The 22,076-nt window shown below is 34.3% G+C and overlaps 2 protein-coding genes across 2 annotated transcripts; one reads left to right on the top strand and one right to left on the bottom strand.

The window, feature by feature from the left end:
- The first annotated feature begins 273 nt into the window (after window positions 1-273).
- On the top strand, window positions 274-7,713 carry LOC132699552 (UPF0047 protein YjbQ). Its single transcript, XM_060666341.1, has 3 exons — window positions 274-632; window positions 732-868; window positions 2,401-7,713. Exons 1-3 carry the CDS (start codon window positions 473-475, stop codon window positions 2,614-2,616), a joined length of 513 nt encoding a protein of 170 aa, XP_060522324.1. The 5' UTR covers window positions 274-472; the 3' UTR covers window positions 2,617-7,713.
- Window positions 7,714-9,596: 1,883 nt separating this feature from the next.
- LOC132699269 (uncharacterized) lies at window positions 9,597-21,969 on the bottom strand. The gene is made up of 7 exons (XM_060665902.1): window positions 21,832-21,969; window positions 20,491-20,579; window positions 18,670-19,009; window positions 15,158-15,503; window positions 13,875-14,202; window positions 11,807-12,191; window positions 9,597-10,027 (listed from the first exon to the last, which is right to left on the bottom strand). Exons 2-7 carry the CDS (start codon window positions 20,556-20,558, stop codon window positions 9,806-9,808), a joined length of 1,689 nt encoding a protein of 562 aa, XP_060521885.1. The 5' UTR covers window positions 20,559-20,579; window positions 21,832-21,969; the 3' UTR covers window positions 9,597-9,805.
- Window positions 21,970-22,076: the final 107 nt, after the last annotated feature.

The following is a 22,076-nucleotide window of genomic DNA, read 5'->3' as shown; positions in this document are numbered from 1 at the left end:
GTGGATCCAACAGCACCAGAATAATGCACGGAATTAAAAATAAAAATAATCCGAAAAGGTTTAACACACTATCACTTCTGCAAAATTTGAGGGTAAAAATTTTCAACATCCTTTTTTGTTCCCTAAAGCAAAGCCGACGAAGTAAATAAATATATTTAGTAGTGTATTTGGGGACATCCGGTACATTAAATTTTTTAAATCACGCGCGCATTCGGTCCGCGCCCGTCCGACGATTCCCGAGCCGGGACGAACTGTCAGAAACGGACCGCTCGTACTGCGGTTAGGAAAGGAAGGTTGGTGTAACCTTTATAATTTCCACTGGAACTATTATAAAAAAAATCCGTCAATGAATTGCTCATGATAATAATGATCTTGAGGTCTAAAAGTGCTTTAGTGGAATTTGATTGTTTGTGATCGGTGTTATAAATAAACGTTCAAACTGGCGACCGACAGCGGCAGTGGCAAGTCAAACATGGCTTCTTCGGCCAGAATTATTCAGAGTAATTCGGCCTGGTTTCAAAAAAAGATAAACCTGAGGCCGCAACATCGGGGCGTCCATCTGGTGACTGAGGAAATTTTGAGGCAGATACCTGAGCTATCGCAGTTCGCCATCGGTCTCTGTCACGTCCAAAGTGAGTATTTGGTTGCCTCACCGGGATAACTGTCAATGAGTTTCTCCAAATTGTTTTGTTAAATATTATCGTAAATATGGTTCGTCGTTTTTTTTGCAGTACTTCACACTAGTGCCAGCTTAGCCCTAAACGAAAGTTGGGATCCGGATGTCCGAGACGATATGGAAATGATGTTAAATAAAATTGTTCCCGAAGATTTACCTTATAGGCATTCATGTGAAGGACCCGATGATATGGTAATTGCTGTAAATTTTTCCTCGTTAAATAACGCGTCTATGCATTCTTGTATTAAGAAATATCGTAAAAAGTGTGCAAGAACCACATCTAATTTGAAAAGATAACCTTTTTCTTCTGGGATATAAGGTATGGGTTTTACAGTTGGGGTATTATTAAAAATATCTTAAGTTAATCCAACATTTTTGTTTTTTTGTAATGGTAATTTAAAATGTTTGGATTTGGATTGAAGTTTGGCAACAGGGAATACATATTTGAATGTGTCCTCAGACTGTCACAGGGGGTGTCATTTTGACATTAGTACACCCTTAAAATGATACAAAAATAATTAGTTCGACTTCCTTTTCCACAAAATAAAAAATTCACCTTTAGATCTATTGTAAGATTTTAAATTCTTTATTTAACATTTCTAATATTAATTTATCACCACCTTCTAATTTGTACATATTCTATATTATGAACCACTCCTCAGTTGTCTTGGACATAGCTTTTTATACTTTTACAATTATGGTAGCCGTAAACAAATGTGATTTTGACCTTAACCTCATTACAGGTTGGTTGTTTCAAAACAGATGTGAAAAACTTAAGGGCGTGAATGTTTGTTTAAAATAAGTGTCCATTGTTCAAAGTTCCATTTATTAATAACCGACGACGCAAAAGGAATCTAGAAGTTTTGTTAGTATGAAAGGGTAGTTTTTTAAATGTTGGGTCAAATGCCTATTATTAGGGAGATATCGCGCTAAAAATATGGCGGAAAAATAATGTTTTTATTTAGAAAATATTACAGAAGTATTACTATTATAAAAACACACTTTTGCAATATTTTTATTTTTTTTAAATGAGTGAAGGAGATCCAAAAATTTGTTATATTATTATTGAATTGTTCAATAATGAGAGTGTAAATTCAATAATGGTGTATCACATTAATGCAGAAATTGCAGATAAGCATTTTGTGTAGAGATCAAGCTTCAGCAATATTTATTAATAAATTATTTTTAAAATAAAATTGTATAGAAGTTAATTGATAAATATTGGTACAAAATACAGCCGTTCCATAGCACCCAACCAAACCATTTTTCTATTTTTTTTTTTTTACATGCAATACATTTTAGTTTTTTAAACGTTTCTAATAAGCCCGTATATTGAGAAAGTGTGTTTTTATAATGCTAATATTTGCGTAATATTTTGTTGTTCTTTCTATTTTCATTTTTAAGATAAAAACATATTTTTTCCACTTATTCGTAGCGCGATATCTTCCTTATGGAGTTTTGAGCCATCGTTTATATAATATAATATATATTTATTTATTGTAAGCCAAGAAACACCCCCCAAGTTTTTCGCATTCGTTTTGAAATAACCATATCCCATCATAATATATTTGGGTCAAATAAAGTTTTTCGCGTTAACATGAAATGACAGTGGACGTGAAAATCTATAGCTGAAATCGGAATTTTTTTCCTTATTGTACGAAGATAGGCTGTTAAGTGAATGTAGTTGAGAGCGGCGTTTTCATATGCGATGTTTTTAAATGCAGCCAGCTCACGTGAAGGCGTGTTTCCTGGGATCCTCCCTCACCATTCCAATAACAGAGGGTAAGCTGAATCTGGGCACTTGGCAAGGCGTTTGGCTGTGCGAACACAGGGACCACGCGGGTTCGCGTAAACTCCTGGTCACGTTGAACGGTTGCTTACGTGATGCCACCTGTACTCCCTTGTCGCCCGTAAGCCCCATGGCGAGTACGAGCAGTTAGGGAAAGCACTCGGGGCACTCTCTGTCCAAGCACTGAGAGCGACCTCGAGTGAACCATAATAGTAAGCGTGACTGTTTTGCGGGCATAGCCACGCTCCCCAAGCGCAAAATGAACTTTCAACAAAATATACTTAACGACAATATGTACATAGTTGTACATTGTATAAAATATGGTTTCGGTTTGGTTTTTGTGTAGATTAAAGGGGATAGATATATGATATATCTATATTTTGTTCGTAATGACTATTGGCCGTGACGATAGTGATTTCATTTCAACACACAAAGATGATTTGGGCTTTTCTCGTTCCCGGGCGTTATCAATTCTTGGCGATATTTCAATTTTCGTTACTTCGAAGACTGTTTTTTGGTAAATAATTCACTTACTAAGTTAAGTTACCTTGTGTTACTGAGGAAAAAAACATAGGTTTTTGTCTCCATTTTATGGGTCGTGACTAATAACAGGCTCTCGTTTCATTTTATTGAAAAACGCAGGTTAACGAAACCCAAAGGCGAAACTTGAAAATTAAGCGTCAGATAATAGAGCTTGCAGTTGGGCGAATTGATATGGTTATATTATTTATTATTGCAGAACTCTAAACACTGGCATTTTTTATGTATTTTTGGTGTAATGTTTGTTATTACCTTGGTTAAGAATAGTTTTTCGTTACGTTACAATGATCCTCTCGCCTGGTTCAGGAAGTTACTCCCAGATCACACAAACTCTGGTATGTATTGAATTCGCCATTACAAGCGTCATATTTTCGATTGTTTTTATTTTTGACGATAGAAACCATTTCGGCTTGGGGAATTTATGACATAACCTCACATTTCAGTTAAACTTTAAATGGTATGACTAAATTTAACCTTTTAACTTAGGTGCCAAGTGGACATACTAAAAAAAATGCTGTTTAATATGATGTTATGAGCCTGTTACGTCTGATCTTGGGTGCCGCTAGAATTTTGCCCAAATGAATTTAATGTTTTCGTCGCTGATATGTGGCCTATTCCGCATATGTTTTTCAGCACGTTCACATTCCGCCATAAGCACTCTACACCTGTGCCCCTAGCCCAGATCATTTTTGTCAATTCGCACAATATACTTTTATCTCCAAGGGGAGAGCCGGTAGGTACTCAGAATTCGGTTGCTTGGAAAGGTGCTATTGCTCAGTGACCTTGACTAGTCATACGTCTTTATTTTTTGGCGCTCTGTTAATGTGTAGTGAATGCAATATAGGAGGCTGGCTTTGCAGCGACGTTTTATCACACCAAGAGATTTTTTTGTTATAGTGTCGGAATATTCTATTTTAACGCGTGGTCACAGGATATCCGCTAATACCGTAGCGGAGCTTGAAATATTATATTTTTTCCATTGTTGCTTCTATTGGGTCCCAAACATTCTGACTTTGAAACTCTCCTGTATATTTTAATAAAATTTTAGTACGTTTTAGTTTTATGGTACAATCAATTTATTCAAGTCAAAGTAGTGAGCAAGGCGAATCACAATGGAGGAAAGAAACTAGTTTATTGAACACTCGCTCCACGGTGCTGCGCTCGTGCCTAAACAAACTAGTAACGAAAATGAAGGGAGTGATAGCGAACAAGAAACTCATATAGCTATTAGATCACATAGTTGTTGGGAAACTTAACTCGTTTTTTCGTCCAGAACATTTAGCGGGATCTGGGTATATTTTGGGAGAATACTCTTCGAATTAACGCACTGGTTTGAAATGACAGCTGTTGTTTGTTAAAAACGAGATTTCAAATGGTCGCACATGTATATATCGAATGGCCTTTTTGAACATTTTTTTCATCGTCGTTTCAAAATTTCCTGTATTAGCAGCATGGACTCTAATAGCTATATGAAGAAACTAAAGATATTCTTATTCTGCTGTTTCTTCCCTTTGTACCTTAAATGAAATTGGGCTCTGTTTATTTAATCTGATTTTCTCTAACGGCAACGTGGGAAAAATTGTTATAAGGACTAATAGTAATATTTTAACGCTCCCGTGAAATTAGGGGGTAGTAACTGTTTCATCGAGTTGGGGTGCGGATCATCAAACATACAAAATAATGAGTGCAGCGTGTTCACCCTTACGGACTTGGGACTGCTTCTATTTCGTTTTCCCAACTTTTTTTTTGTTGAGAACATCAAGTAGGCGTTCTTCGAGTTAAATGAACCAGCGAGACTAGCTTTTAACCTTGATGCGCCGAAGCTATACTCACACCATTTCAATAAAGAAACCGTGCGTTTATAAAATTAACCTAGCGATCAGAGCGGGCTTGATTTCACTTGATTTGTGGTTGGATTTTTATTCGGCCCCATTTTGTTGATGTTTATATATATTGAATGTTAAAGACATGTAATTGTTACAATAGGGAGCTCTAATTTGTAAACTGTGCTCACTTATTTTTGATTGCGCACACGGAGAAGCTGAACGATCGTACCCGTTCGCCGGTTCTAAGTTCGTGCTAGTCCAATTGTTATTGATTTGAGGTTAACGGACGCCCCATATCGACGTAACCACAAGAACAAAACGTTTTACCAGTTTCGGTAGATCCGTCTTGAATTTTTTAACCGAACTGCCAAAATAGAACTCGCTTTCGCACCTCCCCTATCGATTTTGTAGTTGAATTAAGACAATAAGTGTGAATAGTGTCGATATGGCCGTTCCGCTCCTCGTGTACATAAGTAACATTACGGGTTGTACATAGTTGTGCGTTGTTTTGGACTGATGAGTCTGTCTTCCTTCTGTAGCAATACTCGGACATTTTGTTTCCCCAAATCTTTCCCGGAATTTGGCATGACATCGATATTACGCGAATATTCAAAATTATCAAGGTTTAACGTTCTACGCTACTTTAATAGAGACTTTTTGGGGCGCTTATTTGACACTTCGTTGTGGCGGTGGAAGCGGTCGCGCTTCCACGATGTCACGTCTTGGTTTTTTAGCGCTACCACTGCCGTTGTGGCAGATTTTTGATACGCGTTGTATAAGTAATATCGGATTTGCAGTTTTTGTGGTTTGCGTGTCTCAAAAATTCTGGTACGTTGGTAGGAAACGCTACGGCTGTCAAAATTTCGAATGTTCCAAAATGTCCCTATTTTTAAATGTTCCAAAATGTCCCAAATATCTATGTCACGCTCGGAAAATTTAAATCGTGCAACGACGGTTTATCAAAAAAAAATATATATAAAAAAGACAGGGTACAACAAAAATGTTGGTACACCATTAAAAATATATTCTTTCGCTGGCCGTTTTCGTACTGCTGGGATGACGAGTGAAAGGGAGCGTAGACTAGTAATACTTTCACTTTTTGAGTGTTGCACCTTGTTATTCACACGTTTTTAGTAAATTCTTCGAGACAGTCTTGGCGTTCTGCGTTCCTTTTTTTTTAATTTAGTCGCATGACGGTTATACTTAGGCTGGGTCTAGGTATAAGGTAGACTGTTTGGGGGGAATCGGGTTTCTTTGTTGTTGTTGTTGTTGTAGAATCGAGCAGAATACCGAGATATTTGGCCTTAAAACGTACTCTTAATGTAAACAAAAATAATTTTAACCACCTGAGAGTAACAGCATGCATTTGTCGAATTATCGTTGTTGATTGTTATTGAATTTGTAATATTTTTTTGTATTAGCCACCTTGTATATACCTACATGATGCAACATTGAGATGTTCTAGGCGGATAAGAAGCAAGTTACCCCAGGAAAATATCCGTAATATCTAATGATGATGGTTCTGCATGAAAAAGTTCCTAAAAACATTTGTTTTGATTGTGTTCCATTTTGGAAACGAGCCAGAGTAGATTGATGTCGATTTCAAATTCACCGTTACAGACATTTGTCCTGGTCGTAATTTGTCGAATCTTGTTACTGTTAAGCGAATTAAAATGCATTTTTTGGCAAAAATACGGCTTTTTACAATTTTTTATTCTAGTTTTAAGACGTTCGATATGTCTCGGCCAACGGATGCAAATATAAATTAATACATTTTGCTCGACACTTGTGTGGGAACTTGGGTATTGGGCTAGTTTTTAGAAACCAAAACGAGCTTACACTTTTTAAGCAGTCATTTTTTTTATTTACCCATCCGTCCTTGAAAGTATAACTATTAAAAAGAAAAACCCACGCGATGTAAATTACATTTAGGGAAAAAAGTAACAATTAGAAGGGATACGCGGTTTAAAGCATTTGCCTAATAGTCGTAGCTGTATTTTTGCCTCCACTCTGTAAAAGAGGAAGATTTTCTATTGGTAAGCAATCAAAATATTGCGCAACATTTCATTGAAAGTCGTACCAACGATTTTGATTTAATGATGAACCTTTTGGTGCCTTTTTTTAAAAAATAAAAGTAATATCCATCCTCCTCGTTTATACTGGTTTGTCGTTGGTACGATTTTTCCGAAACTCGGGGCGCAAGGAGTTCGCTATGAAAAATGTGGCACTTTCGTGTTTCGAAAAGTCTAATTGAACTGTACCAAAAGAGATATCGACGGATTCTTTTTTAATGGTGAACCCCCATTTCATATTTATATATTATTAAATAGGTCACTGCCACTATTGCAACAAATCTGTATATATTTTTGTTCGATTGGTTTTTTTTTGCTTTGCTCACAGATTTAGTTGGTACGTGAAAACGGGAAACATTCAAAAGGAATAACTTTTTGTAGAAAAAAAAAGAAAAAAACATGTAAAAAAATAAGGTTTCGTTTAAATATTTAGGCCGCGCTTACGCAAGGATCGCCTAATAATACGAAAATTAAACGTAGTCTAAGCTCGAAATATGTTAATAAATAAATTGCATATCAACGTTGTGTATTTAGGAGGTTATATTGTTGCGTTCACACCGTATATTTTCGTATTGGCGGCTTTCGTACGACCATATACTTTTAAGATTTTAGATTGACGTTACATTCGAAATTCGAAAATCTGTGGGTAAACGGTAAAAAACTGATCCATTGTACGTACTGAGTACCGAAAAGGGGTATGAGAGATTTAAACAAGAAAAAAGTGATCACGCTGTTTTCGTGCGGCGGATCTTGCGTTCTATATTGTACCTAGCGCATAATTTGCATAAATAAAATTAATAAATAATAGAACTGCCCGGTTTTATTTGTAAACTTTTAATTTTATTTAATTTTTCGAATTCGACCTAGTACCTTGACCTTGCAAATAAATGTAGCGAGCGGTATATCTGGTTGCATGGCGTTCATGGTATGAAATATAGGTGAAAGAGGATAAGAAATATACGTTTCAATTGATATTAGTCTGGGCGAGAGTTATGACCAAAAAAGAGCTTCTCAAAAACTTACAGGCATAAGAAAAGATTGAACATAATAGACTGCAGAGAAAGTATGTTTTCGTAACTTTTAAAAACTAATTTACTTCAGTAATCAGATTTATAACAGTTGCTTTGACTGGAAATTCTGGAACTCAAAAACGTGACACTTTAAATGTACTGTATTTAGTTCTTTAATATAAAATAGACAAATGTTTTTTCGACATTTTGTTGTATGCCAGAAATTAGTAAAAGTATTATAAGAGGACTGAGTCTCCAAGGTTCGTCTATTTAAGTTCTATTTTTTGCCTTTACTGAAGGACTTTTTCTGCGACTACAGTCGGTCTTAGATAAATAACTCGGGCAAACAGGTACAACAGAGGATGATAATATTAGCACTGAATAAAAATTAAATAAACAACTACTTTTGATCGTACAAGGTGATTTTAAATCGATTGTTAGTACTTCCCCTGATGATTCAACAATGCAGGTTGTAACTCTTTCAATTTCATAGAGAAGCCATTGGAGAACGTCAACGTGTTGACAAAAAGGATTTTTTTAAACTATTGGAAACCTAAATACTGATTTTAAAGTATGTTGGCATTGATGACTTAAAGTGTCATTTATTTTATAGAGTTTATAGCCATTCCTAAGGAGACTGCAATAGGATGGGTGCAAGTTCGAAGAGTTAAAAGTGTTTGCACGGTTAAGGCTAACGCGACACATGAACATAATGTTAACAAAAAAACTATGGTTTGTATTTTTTGGTAGACGAATAAAATATTTATCTGGCGTTTTACAACTTTTAATCAAATACGGTGGCACGATTTGTAATATTGGTCGACGTAGATTAAATACAAACACATGATACACGAGACAAAAATAAACGTAAATAATTTAATTCTCGGCCTAGAACCTGAGAATAGCACTATAACATCCGTATCGATCGAAAAAACAGCGGTATGACGTCACGATCATTCCCGCGCGTTTAGTGCCGTTTAAGAAGAATGACCGGGTGTCACAAATTGAATTATTTATTGCAACTTAAATATTGAGTTGAGATTTGGTATGCGTTATACATAAACAAATCTATTAAAAAATAAAAAAAAATGTTCGTCGTTTCAATATTTAGGTGTTATCTCACCCATTCAAAAAAATACTCAAATACTCAATCGAAAAGTACAACCATTTATTCTTCATTTTCAAGGTGACGCTCAGACTGTGTCTGTCGTTTTTCATCTCTATTGTAGAGGTAGTGTTGATTGACGTCATAAATTAATGTAAGCTAATGATACAGGCACCCTTGAAACCAATATAAAAACATTTTGATAGGGCGCTTATGCGCGAGTTATTTGGGAACTTGCTTCGACCAATAAGACCTTTCGGCGCTTGAAAACCGACATGGCCGCTGACACTTCGTCAAATTCGACAGTTTTCAGCTTAGACGTTGCGTTTTCAACCATTTATTTTGACAAAGTCTCTGCCCAGATTCCATTAAATTTTCAGGGAAAAATCCAGTTATGTGTGGAAATCGCTGTTTAGCAAGAAAATGGCGCAAAGTGCAGGTTCGTAGGTGAAATTTAGTCGGATTCCCTTGTTACGAAAACGCCATAGCAAAATTTGATGTCTGAAAACGTAAAAAAAATAATACTATATAAAAACAATTGTAGGAGAGAGCATGTGTAAATCTGTTTATGGAATTCGATTGTGAGGTTTATATTAAATTATTCGTAATACTATATTACACACGAAGGAATTGTTTTGTTTATGGTGTGGGTTGGGGAGTATACCTTCCTTCGGAAATCTTTATTTGCAAAAATATTACAAATTACATAGAACCTAATTGAACTAATTGAATCGGTTATCAAAACCGATCGGGTTTGAATTACGAGCGAACGATTAATGTGCGTCATTTACGAAGTTTCGATTATTTCGTTGCTGGATATTTTGTGCGGACCAGGGCCTTTGTTTTTTAACTTGTCCTGCACGGTTTGAAAGCTGGCCCGTATCTCGTCCAGGGCAGATCCCAAGCCGGACTTTATCCGGTTGAATTCTTGGGTTACCAGCGACAGTCGACCCAGCAGGTAGTTTAGATTTTCTTCCACTTCGGACATGTGGCTAGTGATTTGACCAACCTGCAAGCAAGTCTCGGAATCACGAAATGTTCGATTCATAACTGTGGTTAAAGCGTTGGTTTTAACCAAAAACCAACACCTCACCACTGCGCTTTAACGGACGTGAACAAGGTTTAGAATTTTTTCTTGTTATAAGAAATCTGTTGGTCTTTTTGGATCTACGTTCTTTTTGTGATAAATTTTGAGTATTTTTTAAGGTGACAATCTTGTGCATGTAGAATGTCTACCAATAATTTCGTGTTGATGTTAATTAACGTTTTCTCAAATTGATAAATTCTTGTGTTGCATATGGTTGCACCAATGACAAAAGAAAGTTTTTTTTTTGGTTAGTTTTGGGTAAGTAAAAGACGCATGATCTGATTTCGTATAAATAAATGATAATTCAACCGAGTTATTATATAAATATAAATAAATTATAAAAATAAGTAGTTCCGTGTAATAACAAAAGTTGGGTATAAAATGTATTCTTTACCTATTGATTTAAAAATTTCCGTTTTCATAAAATAAAAATATTAGTTAAATGGGAAATGTTGTTTGAAATGATCTTCCCTAAAAAATGCTGCTATTTTCTGACCAGTAAATTTCCCAATAAGTAAGTAAATAAAGTAAAACTAAGCAAAAATATTGAATTTCAAAGTAATCTTATATGACATATATGTATACATGTATATATGTTTTCTTCTGAAACTCACAAATATAAACTAAAACTATGCTTTTTTAAAATGGAACACATGAATTTTAATAATTTGCATTAGGCTTGTTATGAAATTTTAAAAAATATGTAACACATAAGAAGCATTTTAAATACAAAGCATATCTTATATTTTTGTCTTTAATTTTATTTATAAGTAGTCCATGGAAAACGGTGCCCGTTCCCCCTAATATATTTTAGCTGTCAGAGAGTTTATTAAACATTATTTTAATTCCTTTTGGCATGACAATATATGACCGCTATGCGAAATTGGATGTAATAGGGTTGCAATAAATTATATAATTTATTTAAGGCTCTGTCGTCAATCAATTGTGCTATTTCAGTGAAATATATACAACAAAAAAAGAATGATCAAAATTGATCCATAAACAAACTTTACGGAAATTGGTATAGCTAGGTTTTATGTAGTCCTGAATAAAAATTCGTTGACATTTATTCTTAAAGAAATCCCCAATGGCCCTTCTCGATATTTGACATCAAAAATTAGTCCCAGTTAGCCATGACTTCAGGTTGATGTAATAATAAACAAAGGTTTTAGTGCGTTTTTGAGAGATCTATAAAAAAAAATAATAAAATCAAATCTTCATTAAAGATTTTACAACAACTTTAAGCGGGGCGTAAATGATATTTCAAACACCCTGTATTATTAAAAATTGGTATAGTTGGGTTCTAAGTGCTCCTCCATAAGAATTCGTTGCCAATTCATTTTTAAATAAATCTCTAATAGTACTTCTCTCTTCTCTCTCTTTTACTAAACAGTCTCAGTTGGCCATGACTGTTGAAGCAATAAGCAAAACAAATTACCCCTGGACGACGAAAGTCTCAACAAGCTTAATTAATAAGGGAGATACGTCGTAACACAAAAAAATGGAACCCACTATAAATATTTAGCTACATACGTGTATATTTTTTGAAATATCACTCCTGAATAATTTTATTTTTTTTTTAAATCGTTAGATATACTTAAATATTTTGAATTTCCGACTATATCTATTGTAAAATTTGCCTGACTTTTCTATCACGCCATTGTCATTTATCTTGATATTTACATATTTCAATTGACTTACTTTTCCTTTCATACTGTCCATCACGTCTAGGGAACCGTTGACATAGGCGTCGGTCTGATTCTGCAACTTGTTGAGGGTGTCTGTGCTCGCGCTCATCTGTTGATGCATTATTCCGATTTGTCGCCACACCTGGTCTATCTCCTCTCCTATTTTAGACGTTAAATTGTGTAAAGCGCCCGAGTCCTCGTCCAAAATCATTAGTTCGAACGCGTCGAATCTCTCGCTGATACCGTCGTTGATGGCTTTCGAATTTTCCTTCGCTTGTTTCCCGACCTCCGCCAAGATCTGATGTACCGAGTATTCTACTCGACGTTTCGTGTCCAGCACGTCGTCGGCGGTGTGCATCACCACCTGTTCGATTTTCGCCAGGTTTTTAATTTCCGAGCTGAAAAAATAATACGAAATATGCAAACAAAGCGTCGAGCTGTACCATGTATCCAATTTTTGTATTTAGCTGTGCAGGTGCAAAAATCTTTTATGTTCTCACCATTGTCTATTGCTTTGTCTTTCTCTTGTTGTCTCATGTCTCATGGTCTTCCGTGATTTTGATGTTTGAAAGCTGTTTGCTTATTTGTATATTTTTGGGGGCCCTTTTTCCAAAAAACTCTATCACGTCATTTTTTATAGCGTTCTATATCTTTAAAATGTTATTTTATTAATATACAAACTATAACTTCTTTTGCGAAAAATCTATACCACGATTATTTTGTTGTAAAAATTGGCGCCCAAGACAAATCCTGGGCTCCTCATACTGTTTGCTCTCTTTGCGTTGAAGCATTAAGAAACTGGTAAAAAGGTAGGATGAAAGCTTGGATGTTCCTATGGTATGGCGAGAGCCTAAGAATCACAGCCATGATTGTTATTTTTGTTTGTGAAAAAATAAGACACCAAACGTGTCCCAATATTCACTCTGCTATTCGAACGTATGAAAATTTGAATTTGAAGAAAATAAACGCAAGAACATCAGTGGTGACCTTAAAGTGCTCTGCATGCTCCTAGAGTTATACAATATTTCCATGCTTTATTTGTGAGTGGGATAGTCGGACAAGAGATAGACATTAGACTCAAATAGCTCTCTAGCCTTACACTTGGTAGCAGAAATGTATTAAGAGATAGCTTAGTTGAGCCCAAAAAAGTTTTACTGGTTCCTCTTTATATCAAACTTGGCTTGATGAAGCAGCCCTAGACAAAAATGGACAGTGTTTCAAATATTTGAATATAAGAAGGTGTTTTTGTTTATCCGCAGATAAGAACATTATGCATAGACCAAATTTTCAAACAGTGACCAATATTGAGAAAAAAGTTTTCTTTTAATGTTTTTCCTGAAAATCGAACTTAGGTGGCTTTTACTTGATGAAAATCCATTTAACAAAATAAATAAGAACTCATTATATATATTCACCTGCTACGATATATAAAACCTTAATTAATGTTGTGAGAAAAGACACGGTGTTATCGAAATCGAATCTGAACTTTTAGTTCTTATTTATTTTGTTTCCTGAAAATCTTCGAGCAGCTAGCGAAAACGGGGGGAGAGGTTTCACCAAGGCATACCAATACCAATGATGATGGCGGACTACTGCTGAATGTTGAAACGGGATATGCCATTAAAAACATACAGCCGAAAGTCCGGACAGCTTCCTCGCAAAAAGACGAAGATTTCATTCAAAAAAGTCTGAGTAAATGTTTTTTTTTTCACTTTTTTAACTGGGATTCCACTTTTTTATTGAATAAAAAAATGTGTATGTGTGCTCTAATAAAGCCCGCACTATGCCATTCAAAATTTAAGGCTACCAAGAGGGTGACAGTGAAAAGGGCACTATTATCGCATTGTTATTCAGATGTAAATGTATAATGGATGTGCGATTCAAAATGTATTATACCGCTGAGTAAAAAAATGTTTTTTAAGAGAGCTTTTAGAATGAACCAAAAGCAAAAACAATAATTGTTTTTTGCGTTGGGCCGTTTATAACAATAATTATTGTTTTTACTAAAATGGATGTGAATCGTTCATTCCCAGTTGTTGCGGCTACTTTAAAAGACGGTGTTTTTGGTTGTTGTTTTTTACCTTATCTGCTCGTAATTTTTCGAGAAGCTCTCCGTCAAGTGCGAAGTTATTTCGGTCAATTGATTGAAGGACCTCTCTGAAGATTCTCGATTTCTGGCGGCTTCGTCTTTTATCTCACCGATGGACTTCGCTAATGGTTCGAGAGAGTCTGGCGACGGGATTTGCTCCGTAGCGCGCGACCCATCTCCTTTCAATTGTTCCAATTTGTAGAGGGTGCTGTTTTGGACATGTTCGATGTCCGTTTTGGTGGGGATGTCTTTCACTTGGGTTTGGACGGTTTTCAAGTCGTTCAGGATTTCTTTTACGTGCGATTTTTGCGTTTCCAGCGCTAAATTGACGAAAGGAAAAAATAAAATCGAGTGGCGATCCATGTTCAAAGCGTTCGAGACAGAAAGTGTTTAAAAAATTGGTTGCATCCAATATTTTTACGTCAGGAATATTTTTTTATAAAAAAATTAATGTCGGAACTTTCATTATGCACAATATATATATATATATATATATATATATATATATATATATATATATATATATATATATATATATATATATATATATATATATATATATATATATATATATATATATATATATATATATATATATATATATATATAGTAGAATAGTAGAAAAAAGATATTTTTCTACTCCGTCTTTTAAAATGGTCAATTATACACCGGTCTAGCGTGCAGAAAATGTCATTTTTGGAACGTCAGTTTCGTTACTTTTCGTTTTGGCTGTTTTCGGAAATATAACCCACGACTTGAATTTAGATGTTTGTCAATTCTGATGGTTATGGCAGTGAATGTATTCGTGTTATGCAAAAATGTATCTAAAAATTAATGGTCGTAGAAAAAGTATTGTATGCAACACATTTGGTAGACTTTTTAAGTCACTCACTTATTACGCACTTGTTGTAGTATTGATAACAGTTTGGTTTTATTGATTTTTTGGATAATTAACTAAAATTTTGCAAACCTAGACACTGAAATTTCTTTTTTTTTTTTGAAGATATCATATTTCAATGTTCTTTAAAGAAAAACACAACAAAAAATTTTTTAAATAATTACAAAGAATAAGAAAGATTCCTTCCTCTATTTTAATTTGATTTGAATTGGGTGAGGCAATTAGTAGTGGATAGACATTTGATAAAGACACGGTGTTGTCGAAACAATTGTCATGTCAAAATATATAATTTCGTGGAAATCTGAACTTTTAGTTCTTAATTATTTTGATTTTGATAGATTTAGTTTTCTCTATTATTCCGAATTTTGCCCTCTCACCTCTCATTAAACTCTCCTTCCACTCCTCTTGCTCTTTGTAGTTAACCGGTGTCGCTTCCGGAATCTTGTTATTGTACTCTGCCAATTTGGTCTCGTATCTGGCCAATAGTTGTTCGCTGGTGTCGAGTTGCCTCTTCACTTTTTCAAGACTTTCGGTGGAGCGATTGCTCAAATCTTTAATACTGCTCAAGTTGTCGTCGCGCAATTTGGACAACTCGTGTTCCATGTTGTCGATCGTGGTCGATACCTTCGCGATCCTTTGCAGCACTTCGTTCTCCATCTTCTCGAAGTCCTTTTTGGACATGACCGGCTCGCTAATGGCCGCAGGAGGCTGGCTCATAATTATCTGCAATGAATGCGTTCATCAGGTTTATGAAAAGTAAAACGATTTCTCGATACGGGCCCTAGAACTACAAAGTGGTATACAAAAGCAGGTCCATCGGTTAACCAAATATTATTTTCACAAGATAATACATTTAAACGCTTTTTTTTTTTCAATATACAGGGCTGTCAAAGTTAACCTTTTAAAATGGAAACAGTAAAGGTAAATATAATTTTAAAAGACCTATTAAATTTTAAAAAAGACAAAAAAATATTGTAAGTTGTGTGTTGGTGTTGTGGAATTGACCGGTCAATTTTTTTTGTGTCAATCGATCAATCAATTGACCCGTCAATTGATCAGTCAATTGATCCGTCAACTGACCAGTCAATTGACCGAAATAATTTTAAAAATACAAGTAAATTTATACTATGAGAACTGAGAACTGAATGCAGTCGAAATTTTTATTGGGATTTCCCGAACCGCTCAATTGGTAAAATAATAATTGCAACATTTTCTGTAAGAGTGACCATGAAGAATGATTTGGCGAAAATAAAAATGTAATCGATAATTAAATTAAAATTAAATTACCTTAAAATACGAAAACAGAAGAAATATACCAAACGAAGTTCTTAAAGAGATGTAGATGACTTTATGCAAGATGTTTCAAAAATAGAAAAAAAGTTAATATCAACGTAGGTCTTAAAATGCTTACTTTTAAAGTAAGGGTTTTGTAACAGAGTGCGAAAATGTTTTAGGCTAGATACGCTGATGGTCATTTTCTTCAGTGTTAATTTGTTACAACCAAATTTATCAAAGGGTCCAAAAAATAAAGTTCCAATTGTTTTGTCAACTTTTTTATTTTTTCAGGCAAGATACGAAAACAACCCCAGAATCAAATATAATATAATATAGTTAAACCAAAATTAGCCTCTTATCAGTACCATTATCCAACGTTGTCAAATTTCAACGAAATCTGGCATTTTGCCTACACCATGTTAAATAGAAAAACGTTAGATAGAAAATATAAAAACGCCAGATTTAACTTAAAATTCTTTTTAATCCAAAACGGCTGCTTTTAGCGACAAATAATATCAACAGTACCTTCTGCAAGTATAATTGCATGGAGAATAGGTCTGCCTAGTCAAAAATGACACAGAGTGCGTCACAAAACAGAATGGGTTAATTAAATTCAGAAACAACACCGTACGGGGCGCCCTCTGACAGTAAACAAAAAACCTAAGTTAATATTTCAATTTATCGACATCAATATAGAGTGCGCGTTATTTCACAATGGGATAGCACATGGCGATTGCTGTAGTTCGGTGTGTTTCTATTTTGTATTTCCATTTGTTTATTTTATAGGTTTCTGTTGGTTGATTTTTAATATATTGTAGTTGATTATTCTCATATCTCCTATGTGGGTCAAAAAAATATTGGTATAAAAAGGAAAGTGCCAGTGATAGTGTCCCGCTCGGAAATTATGTTCACTCTAGTATCTCAAATTTGTAAAGTGCGCAGTGCTCAAATATACATAATCGACCGATATAAACAAAGACACTTTATGCATCATTGGTCGTGTGTATAGTGAATTGTATTGTGTAAATATGTACTTTTTTATTTTCAACAAAATAAATTTCAAGTTCCGTTAAGTGTTACGCCGAGTGACTTGTTTAATTTTTTAAATTTAATTTAACACACATTTTAACAATTAGTAACGTCTATATGAACTTTTTTTCTGGATGTCGAATCTCCATCCTGACAACATTTTATTTGGCTGTAACTTTTTCGTTCTTAGAGAGGTAAACAAAAAAACAAAATGTAGGGCTAGTAGCCAAGTTTTTTCCAAGTAACGTATAAAACAAAACACTATATATTTTCAGACACAGACCCTGTATATTATATTTGTGTTATATCTTATTCCGATTACAATGATGTAATACACTTTATATTTTACTCCATTTGTTTTTGACAAATCGGCAAAAATAGGAATTTTTTACATAATTTCAAGGAGTGCCGTGACAGACCGCAACAACAATAGTTATTTACAAATTACAAAAAGCAGAACAAAAACATTACATATGACAGTAAAGTAAAAAAATCTTTAACTATTCTAAATACCGCTGTAAATGACCACCATTTTCCTGAATACATTTCTCTAATTGTATGATGTCTAGCATTTATTAACGTTTCCGGATTGTTTCTTAACTGATTGATTGCCTCTGAAATCCTTTGCCGAAGTTCAACGACATTATTACAAGAAGTTCTGTGCACGTGATTTTTTGTGTCCCAAAAAGAAAACATCCATTAAAGTTTAGTCGGAGCTGTTGACTCGCTAGCCCATAGTTCCGCTGTTCCCTATCCAGCCCCTGGGATATTCTATGTTAAGAAAATTTTTAACTTGCACAACATTGTGAGGAGGGGCACCGTCTTGCTGCCATATAATCAGCGCTGATATATTTAGGGGTAAAACTTCTCTATATTGTTCTATTTGGTGCTTTAAGAGTTACAAAAAATGATCTCCAGTTAACTTTTGATCTATAAATATCGGACCCAAAATATGGCTATCTATGACACCACACAATATATTGATTGGTACCCCTGGTACCCCGTGTATTTGTTTAGGATTATTACCAATATCGCCATTTTTTTAATTTTAATCAGTACATAAAATGTTTTTCAAAAAATTATTATTCTTGTTATGTCTATGTAAAAAATTTATATTCTTTCAAAAGTTAATCCCCGAGAAATAGCTGTGTCTTCATATACTCCAGTAATAGAGGAGACTGGATGTGCTAAGTATGCTAAATTCTCGAAAAACTATGTTGGACAATAATTCAACCATCAACGTTGTTTACTAATGTGTCAAACCTAAACATATTTTTATTTGTCCGTCAGCACTCTTTGAAATTATATAAAAATTTTCTATTTTTGCTAAGTTGTCAAAAACGAATGGACTGAAATATAAAGTGTGTTACATCATTGTAATCGGAATAAGATATTCTATTAAACACCTATATACAGGATGTTCCATTAAAAAAATATATGTCAGAAAATTAATAGTTTTTTGTGTCCCTAACCCCACATTTTGTTTTTTTTGTTTACATTGACATCTCTAAAACAAAAAAGGCACAGCCAATTAAAATGTTATCAAGATAAATTGAACGCACTTTTACAAAATGTGGACGGTTACCTTACTGCTCAAATCCGTATTGAGTTGATCGATAATCAACGGCAGGTTCTTTTGTAAATCCAAAATCGCATCGTAAATTTTCTTCTGCTGCATCTGTCGTTCCTTCTCGTCTCGATCCTTTTGCATCAGGATGGTTTCGACCGTCGCCAACCGTTCGTCTATTCTGCTCACGGTGCCTTTCAACGGGTCCAACATTTTGATCCGTTTATCGATGTTGATCATGCCTTTTTTGAGTTGCTCGCCGAGAACGCGTTCCCTGTATTCGTGGCGCTCCAGTTTGTCATCGGTCGCTCTGACTACATTCACTATCTGCAAGATGGCGACCCTGATATCTTCGTTACTATAACAAAAAAGTCGTTAATCAAAAGTTACTTCAATTTTGATTAGTTTTAGATCTCTAATTTAATTCCATTCATTTTTTTTTGTATGGTCGCTTCTGATTTAACCGGAAGTGATGTCAGTTTTAAAATCTAGGATGGAACACGATATATATTTTATTATTTTATGATTTTTTACTTTAAAACAATAAATAATGTCTAGCTCTCTCAGCCGATCTGTCTATAATTTTTTATCCAAATTTCTAGAACCGTGCGTTTCCCTAATACTATACCTCGGTACCCTTACTGAGACACCCGGTATATATACATGAACATAAAAATAGATTTTTAGGTGATGATGGTACCTATACGATGTAGTTTAATATAGTCCGTAAATGTTGAGTCTTTCATGAGTACCATCTTTTATAAGTCTACTCTGTCCCAGCGTAAGTCTTCATTTTCTAGTGTTTTTATTTTCTTTCCACAGAGCATTAAGCTTTTGTCCAGGACTCGACTCAAGCGTCACAAATTCAGGTAAGTACTTTGGACATTTCAGTTTAGTAGGCAACACACAGGCAAAGATTTGCGGGGTGTTGGTTTTGTAGCTGCGATTAAGTGCGGCAAATAAACGTGTAAAAGTGTTACTATTAAAAAGTAACCGCCAGTATACACATTGGTCCCAAATCCTTTCCATTTTGACAGAAGAAACATCCAAGTACTAAAAAATTAACCGATACGGAGTATACGAGTGGCACTCAAGCCGCAAAATGTTGATGACAAATGCGTAATTAGATCGACCGACATCTTGCGAACGCACTTCTGCTCATCGGCGCGAATGTAAAAATAAACGCAAGTTCGTTTACCCCCATCCGTCAGCTGGAGAAGAAAACAGAATATCTAGCGGATATTTTCCCATGCACCAAACGCTAAACAGATTCCATCTTGGTTCGTTGTTTTTCCTTTCAACGGAAGTAAACAAAAATACTAAAAACATTTTATTGCTTTGGTTTTTGAATGCAATGCTTTTAACTAACCAAAACATAAAATGAATTAACGATGAGGTTTAAAAATAATTCTGATAATATTTTTTAGATTTTGAAAATGTTCAAGTCGTTTAGAAACGAAATAACAAGTGTTTAAATGTAAATATTTCTATCATTTATTTTGTTTCCTTTAAGATTATGTTACATATTTGTTTGTTTTTTGTTAATGTGTTATTTGTCAAAGTATTTTTACAAATGTTTACAAAAGTCATAAGTTGCTGTTTATTTATATTTTGAATTTTACAATATTTTTTACAATATACTACTAACTTTTAACGGTCAACAAATATTCTTCTTCTTTTTGTACCACAGAAAAAAATCATTGGGATGAGATACGTTCTCTTCTTCGTAGGCGATAAACACAGCCCGAAAAGAAATCCTTAGGAGGGGATGAAAATTCTTTGGGTATTTCCGCTTAGTCCCTAGTTTGCCAATAACACACCGTATATATTAGTACTTACGTGACAGCCGCTTGTACATTGACAATCCACAGTAGGCCAGCGCAAAACAGGAGTGTTCGCGGTATCATTTTCTCGGTCCGCGACGAAACCTAAAATCGAAATCAGAAATTAATTAAATTTCCTTAATCTTGTTTTGTTAAATAGTGACAATTATATTGAAAACAATCAATCGGGAGATAGTTTACGTGACCTGATCTTTTAACCTTATGCCATTTGCGTATACATCGCAGGCGAATGGTGTGGCGAATTTCACATAAGGCTGTTCATTTTAAAGGAAAATTACAACTTAGGAGACGGGCAGTCTATAAATAAATAACGGATTTAAAGAAGTTCTTCCAAATTGTCAAATTTTTAACATATTTTATGAAAAACAATATATTGGCGCATATACGATTACATAGACTTCACGGTACGCCCCTGAATTTTGATTTGGTTGTCGATAGAAAAGACTTTCAATTTAATAAGCGGTGTACCAAAATTCGAGAAAACTGTATTTAATGCCACATTTCAAAAATTATTTCAAAATTATTTATTGTTCTCTATATTTTTGCTTTCAAAAATGTGTAATGTAAACTTCATGGAATGTTCTTTGAAAGGGTTGGAAAAAGTTTTTAACTAAAATTTTTCAAGTTCAGAGGTTTTTAATTAAAAAAATTATCTGCTGTTAAAAAAGTCAGTTGTCATGAATAAATTTTTGGTTTTATGTTGTTGTGTAAAAGCTGTGTTCCAACGTTTTTTCTCAAATAACATTTTACTCACACGATATATCATTACACAGAATCGAATTGATTTTTTTAGGGAGACTGGACAAAATATTATCATCAGAATCATCATTATTTAATTTTTTCTGAGTTTTCAGTATCATTATTTAGGTATGTTATTTTTTTGTTGACCATGCGGTCGTTTAGAAACTTAATTTCTATATGCATGGGGTTGTAAGCGTATATGCAATTACTGACAGTAATTAATCAAGATAATAGTGCACTTAACGCGGACTGGGAGCTTTCAAAGTATCTCTTTGTGTCGTACCAGTAACATATCGAATGTGGGTACTTAAGATTTTATTAGATCATCAATGATTCGTTGTTGACTAAATAACTTGTCGTTAAGTAAACAAGATTTCATTAAATTAAAATAATTAGCTAATCAAACTAATGAAAGCTTACTTTGTAATATGTTAATTTAAAAATTATAAAAAATGTGGCAACGCATTGTAGAAATTCATTATTATTTTAGAGAATTTAGAAAATGGGAACTCGGAAATATATTGTGTAAAAAAATTAGTTTGCTTAGTCTGTTTATGTTATTTTACCAATATTTATAATTAAACTATATGCTTACCAAGTTACTAAAACTTTTTTACCACACGACACGAAAATGAATATGACCGTTTTAGAGGTTAATCATTGTATAAATAAACCCTCTTTACAGACCCAACGGCTCTATGCAACTGCCACACATCTGTTCGTTTTCTTCACTATTTTCGGAATTGGAGTGCAATTAAGTGCACATCCATTTAAAATTTTCCCGCTTAAATGCTTCAGTTGTAGTATACTCGTGACCTCTAGCTGCGAGTAGTCGAACTT

The sequence above is a fragment of the Cylas formicarius genome, unplaced genomic scaffold (genome assembly GCF_029955315.1).
Source record: "Cylas formicarius isolate icCylForm1 unplaced genomic scaffold, icCylForm1.1 PGA_scaffold_3__17_contigs__length_32017465, whole genome shotgun sequence".
In the NCBI taxonomy this organism is placed as follows: Eukaryota; Metazoa; Arthropoda; class Insecta; order Coleoptera; family Brentidae; genus Cylas; species Cylas formicarius.
This window is presented reverse-complemented; position numbering and strand designations above follow the sequence as displayed.

Excerpts from the sequence above, each read along its gene's own strand:
- LOC132699552 (XM_060666341.1), top strand. The coding sequence starts at position 473 with ATGGCTTCTTCGGCCAGAATTATTCAGAGTAATTCGGCCTGGTTTCAA. Across the intron at positions 633-731 it reads CGGTCTCTGTCACGTCCAAA|TACTTCACACTAGTGCCAGC; the intron begins GTGAGTATTTGG and ends TTTTTTTTGCAG. Across the intron at positions 869-2,400 it reads GTGAAGGACCCGATGATATG|CCAGCTCACGTGAAGGCGTG; the intron begins GTAATTGCTGTA and ends TTTTAAATGCAG.
- LOC132699269 (XM_060665902.1), bottom strand. The coding sequence starts at position 20,558 with ATGATACCGCGAACACTCCTGTTTTGCGCTGGCCTACTGTGGATTGTC. Across the intron at positions 19,010-20,490 it reads AATGTACAAGCGGCTGTCAC|TAACGAAGATATCAGGGTCG; the intron begins GTAAGTACTAAT and ends TTTTTGTTATAG. Across the intron at positions 12,192-13,874 it reads AAAAATTACGAGCAGATAAG|CTCGGAAATTAAAAACCTGG; the intron begins GTAAAAAACAAC and ends TTATTTTTTCAG.